The following is a 5,405-nucleotide window of genomic DNA, read 5'->3' as shown; positions in this document are numbered from 1 at the left end:
TCTTTTGAATTGGGTCAGTGCGGTTTCAATTTTGTTGCCGTTTCATCCAAAAGCAAAATTTGGTCAGATTTTTCAGTTAACATCCAACTTTTTTTTGTCTTTTTCTTCTCTTTTAATGAAAAGCAAAATTGTCAGATTTTTTTAATTTGTTATAATAAAACGTTAAAAGACCATTTTGCCCTTCACTAAAAGGAAAAAAAAGTAAAAAAAAAAACTGGATAATAACTAAAGAATCTGACCATATTTTGATTTTGGATGAAATGGCAACAAAATTGAAACCAAAGAGACTCAAAATCAAAAGGTTTAAGTTTTCAATTAAAGTGGTAAAAGTGACTAAACCTTTTGATTTTGAGTCTCTTTGGTTTCAAGTGACAACCCATTGAACCCCACCATGAACTTTCCCTGAAATTACAAGGTAGACAAAGAATCATGTTAGGTGATAAATTACAAGTCCTTGTTCAGTGCTGGAATAAGCATCTCTAATAGAGATCCACACATGTTTAAAATTTCATCCAGTTAATTCTGCAGCCTCTAATCACCAGTTCAGGATTTGGTATGGTTCGGATGACAGATATGCTAAGGGGGAAGATCTCTTCAGAACCAAGGAGACATGCGTTTTCCGGTGAGTCGGGATACTTGACCCCACTTCGGGTTTTTGGAGATGGAGATCACACAATCACTGGTATGTCTTGCTGATTTTGGAAACAACTTTAGATGGGAGATTTTGGCACTTTTTAATAAATTGTAAAACAAGTTATTTAAGCATACTTTTTCTTGATTGTTCTTCATAATTTACAAGATGTGGTTCGTCTAAACTATATAGATTTGGAGCTCCGAGCTGACAAAGTTGACGCTGATCATCAGAATATACAGGATTTAAAGCTGGAAACTAACAAAGTTGGCCCAACTTACCAGAAAAAGCAGGACAAGATAATAGCTGCACTTAAGCTCTTAAGTTTCCGGGAGGAACACGTTTTGGTTCAATTTTGGTCGCCTCATGAGTATGGGAAGCAACAATTGCTTTCAACTATAGATCAACCGTTTGGTTTTGGTGTAACTGATGTAGGGCTTAGTTCGTATCGAAAGGATTCTGAGGGAAGATCTTTTACTGTGGATAAAGATCATGAAGAAGGGGACGGTAGTCCTGCAACTCGAGTATTCGGACTAGGATTGCCAGAGTGGACTCCGGATTTAGATAATTGCACCCCAAAACATTTTCCACAACAAGAATTTGCGCTTAGTTGCAATCTTCATGGATATTTGGCTTTACCAGTTTTTGATTCGAAAACGCAGTTATGTGTTGGTGTGCTTGAGCTCTTGACTTCTTCAAAGTATCTGAGTTATGCTTATGAGGTTCAACAAGTTCACAACGCTCTTGAGGTTTCCATCTTTCCTCCCAATTTTGATGATATATATATCTCATTCTTAATCATTAGTGTTTGTGTTTGTGTGTGTTTAGTCCTTCTACTTCAGGTAGAATCATTGCGAGACAACTGTGTGTTAGAATTTGTTGAAAATATAATTCAAAAACTAGGTTTAGATAAAACTAAAATACGAACAAGGTATCGATTCCTTACAACCTTGTAGAATAAAGGCTGTAATATAAAATTGGGAAATTGGCCTTTAATAATCTCATCTAGATCTTATTGGCCATTAATAATAATCCCACATCAGAATATTCCCCCCACCAGTCCCACCTTTTACCTATTTTTACTACAATGGTCCCCGTTAAAAAAAACTTAACGGGGTTAAGCTTTTTTCCAAATTACAAACATATTTTTTAGGGCTTTTGATTAGAACGACGATACGCGTCCATTGATGTAAAACTTGCCTCGAAACGGTGCTCCAAACGATGAAAACGGCACTTCAATTCGGGTATTTAAATTTCCAATTAACCAAAATCAAGTCACTTGGAGCACCATTTCGAAGTAAGTTTTACATCAATGGACTCGTATCATCGTTTTGATCAAAAGGCCTAGAAAATCTGTTTGCAATTTGGAAAAAAGATTAACTCCGTTAAGTTTTTTTAACGGGGGATCATTGTAGGAAAAATAGGTGAAAGGTGGGACTAGTTGGGGGAATATTCTGAGGTGGGATTATTAATGGCCAATAAGGTCTAGGTGGGATTATTACAAGCCAATTCCCCTATAAAATTTAATTATCACATGAACAGTTTCTCTTCATATTATCAATTTATTCTCACTTTTTAAATCACAGATTTGGTCATAACTGTTTACAACAATGTTATGCATTTGGTCTATACACTAACCGCCGTTAAAAGTATTCCAAAGATGATGAAACTGGTGCTTCGACAGTGTTGCAGTTGCATGTTGTGACAAAGCTTCATTATTTGGACCGTCTACTTAACTTCTCAAAAGTGTTGTTCATCAATGTTGGCGCCATGACCAGAACGGAAGAGAGGGAGGGGTGTATGGTTTAATACTTTTTTTAATTTAAAGGGTAGAATAGTAAGTTGCATTTTAACATTAGTTATTGTTAGAGACTAGACGCGTTGCAGTGTGACAAAAAAGGTTGGAACCCCACCTGTAATTTCTCAAAAATTATGAGCAGACATTGGAACTAATATAACAATACTAGTGTATAGATGCATAATATAAAATAAAACTATTATCATAGAAACTTTCAATACAACTGAAATGTGAGTTGTGTTTTTGTTAAATCCTCATATCAATATTACAAGATTCATATCTTCTGTTGTGCTCTTGTTTAGCTTTCCTCATTTATAAATTGTTATTTGCAGACAGTAGATATGAGATCCCCACAACCATTTGATCGTCCTTCTTTAAATGTGAGTTGTGTTTTTGTTAAATCCTCATATGCGTTGGAATGCTTATTCTCTGAGAGGTGTTTTATGTACAGGTTCCTAATGACATCAGGCAAGATGATTCCGATAAAATCTATGGTATTCTAAAAAAGGTGTGTGACATCCACAATTTACCTCTTGCTCAAACATGGGAAGTGTCCCAACAAAGTAGTTTTGTTTCCCATGAAAAGGTTATAGAGAAGAGCTGTAGTAGTTTCGACACTAGATGTGTCGGGAAAGTCTGCATGTCAAGAGCCGCTCTACCTTTTCACATTCGAAACTTGGGCATGTGGCCATTCTTGAAAGCATGTACAGAACGACACTTGGACAGCTCCCATGGCTTTGTTGGCAAGGTGCTGTTATCCCGCGGTTCATGTTTTTGTGGAGATGTAACCAAACTCAATGAAGAAGAGTACCCTTTAGTCCACCATGCACGCATGAACGGGTTGTCCAGCTGCTTTGCAATCTTCTTGCATAGCATTGAAGCCAATGATGACTATGTGCTAGAGTTCTTTCTACCGCCAGACATCAAAGACAGTGGATGCGTTCAGAACTTGGTGCAGACATTGAAGCAGAGCATTGAAATAGCTTCTGGATTTGAATTGGGTGACAGTTCAATTATACAAGTAGTTGGACCACCTACAGAAGTAAGCAAATCATTAAGTATAGACCCTCATACTATCCATATATCATCGGTTACAACAACGAACAACTACAAATTTGATGCAAATACATCAGATTCTCAGTCAATCGTGGTGAATATAGCTAATAAAGCCGAGTCTTCTGCAAACGTATCGAACCAATGGCAACCCAAACAAAAAAACCGTGGGGATGAGTTTATACGACATCACTCTAACGTCGTTGGTGCAAGCAAAAACAACAAAAGGATTTTCGATCCCAATGTGAGTATGAAGAAAATGAGCGATAACGTTACTGATGCTGCAGAAAAAAATAACCGTTCAAAGCAAGGCAGAAAGCCTAAAATAGACTCTCTTACAGTGGAGGCAGTAGAGAAACATGTTGGAAAACCAGTAGATGAAGCTGCCAAGAATTCAATGAGAACTAATGCATTGCATAATGATGATCACCCTGCTGCGACTGAGAGCACAGCAAAACCCAAAAATACAATAAACAATATAGTCCGGTATTCGCGTGTTGCAAAAGCTAGTCTTGTTCATGCATCCCCAAAACAGACCGTGGCCAATATCTCAGATGTAAAGATGGTAACAGTGAAGGCAACTTTTAAAGAAGATATGATAAAGTTCCAATTCCCTGCTTCAGCGGGCCTTTTGGAACTAGAACACGAAGTTGCACGAAGGATTAAGTTAAACAGTAGAAGGCCTAGTTTAAAATACATGGATGAAGACAATGATCTGATACTCCTTGCTTGTGATGCCGACTTGCAACATCTTCTAGAGTTCACAGATAATCACAGCACTATCAAATTAATCATTGTGGCTGGTGATTAATTATAGAACTATGCTACTTCGGTAATGAGGTCGATCAAACAAATTGTCATAAGGATGTATACATCCATCAACTTAGAGGATCCTGAAAAGTTGATTGTATAGAACTTGTAGTAGTATATCGGATGTGTATTTGTATACATGGGTTGTAAGTGTAGAATTTTTGTTTTGGTTTGTATAAAATGGGTGTAAAAGGTTGGTATATATATATAAAAGTTAAATAAAAAAAGAAATAGCCATTACCTTTTTGACCGTTGCCAACGGTCTCATGAGAAATTTTCTGAAAAAAAAAACGCCCAGGGGGCGGTCTAGGGGTGTGGGGGGCCTTGTTTTTTGGGGGAAAAGGCCAAAAAACCCACTACGGGTGGTCTTAGAATTATAATTTATGTACGTGCCATCAGATCTTTATTCGGTTATTTTGGCTAATTTTTTTTCCTTATGACGTAGTCTTTAAAAATGGTAAAGAGATGGGGAATTGGGTGTTCAGCTGAGGAACCACAACGCAAAAAACTGCAGATATTTCAGAGCAGATGCTTATTACTCGGTCCATAATCCCAGAAACAGTAAGAAGCAGAAAATATGTAAGAAGCGCAAGTCTTAAACTAAGCTAGTGGGCATTGGGTTTAGATGAAATCTTACCTTTGTATGAACTTTTATATAGGAATTTTTTTATATTTTAGATGTGATTTTGGTTGGATGTTCAGAATGTTTTAGGTGACACCAACAGATGTATGTTTCTTTACTGCATGTCAAAACTTAGGTGCCAGTGTGCCACATATTATATCAAGATGTAAACTCTTATAATTCATACTTTGATAGAAAACATACACACACGCAAACATAGTCAAACCAAAATGAATGGTCAATTTTGGACAGAACTACAAGGGAAATAAATTAGCCAAAAACTGTTAGCATTTCTACCATCACTAATGATTTCCTAAATGGATGAAAAGTGTGTGCGCCTATGTATGTTAATATGTATACATGTATACAATCAATTAACGCGATTATGATAGTTTGAATGTACAGATTTATGAGGTGTTAAAGTAAACCATTTCATTAGGGTGTCAAATTATTTTCAACAGTTTCATATAGGTGATGTCTGTCGTTAAGAA

At 36.6% G+C, this 5,405-nt stretch overlaps 1 protein-coding gene across 1 annotated transcript; it reads left to right on the top strand.

Moving 5' to 3' along the window:
* The first annotated feature begins 352 nt into the window (after nucleotides 1-352).
* LOC110920582 (protein NLP3) lies at nucleotides 353-4,529 on the top strand. Its single transcript, XM_022164745.2, has 4 exons — nucleotides 353-682; nucleotides 824-1,380; nucleotides 2,762-2,809; nucleotides 2,881-4,529. Exons 1-4 carry the CDS (start codon nucleotides 556-558, stop codon nucleotides 4,291-4,293), a joined length of 2,145 nt encoding a protein of 714 aa, XP_022020437.1. The 5' UTR covers nucleotides 353-555; the 3' UTR covers nucleotides 4,294-4,529.
* The last annotated feature ends 876 nt before the right edge of the window (nucleotides 4,530-5,405 follow it).

This window comes from Helianthus annuus, chromosome 17 (assembly GCF_002127325.2).
Source record: "Helianthus annuus cultivar XRQ/B chromosome 17, HanXRQr2.0-SUNRISE, whole genome shotgun sequence".
Lineage (NCBI taxonomy): Eukaryota > Viridiplantae > Streptophyta > Magnoliopsida > Asterales > Asteraceae > Helianthus > Helianthus annuus.
Note: the sequence above shows the minus strand (reverse complement) of the source record. Positions and strands in the feature narration are given on the sequence as shown.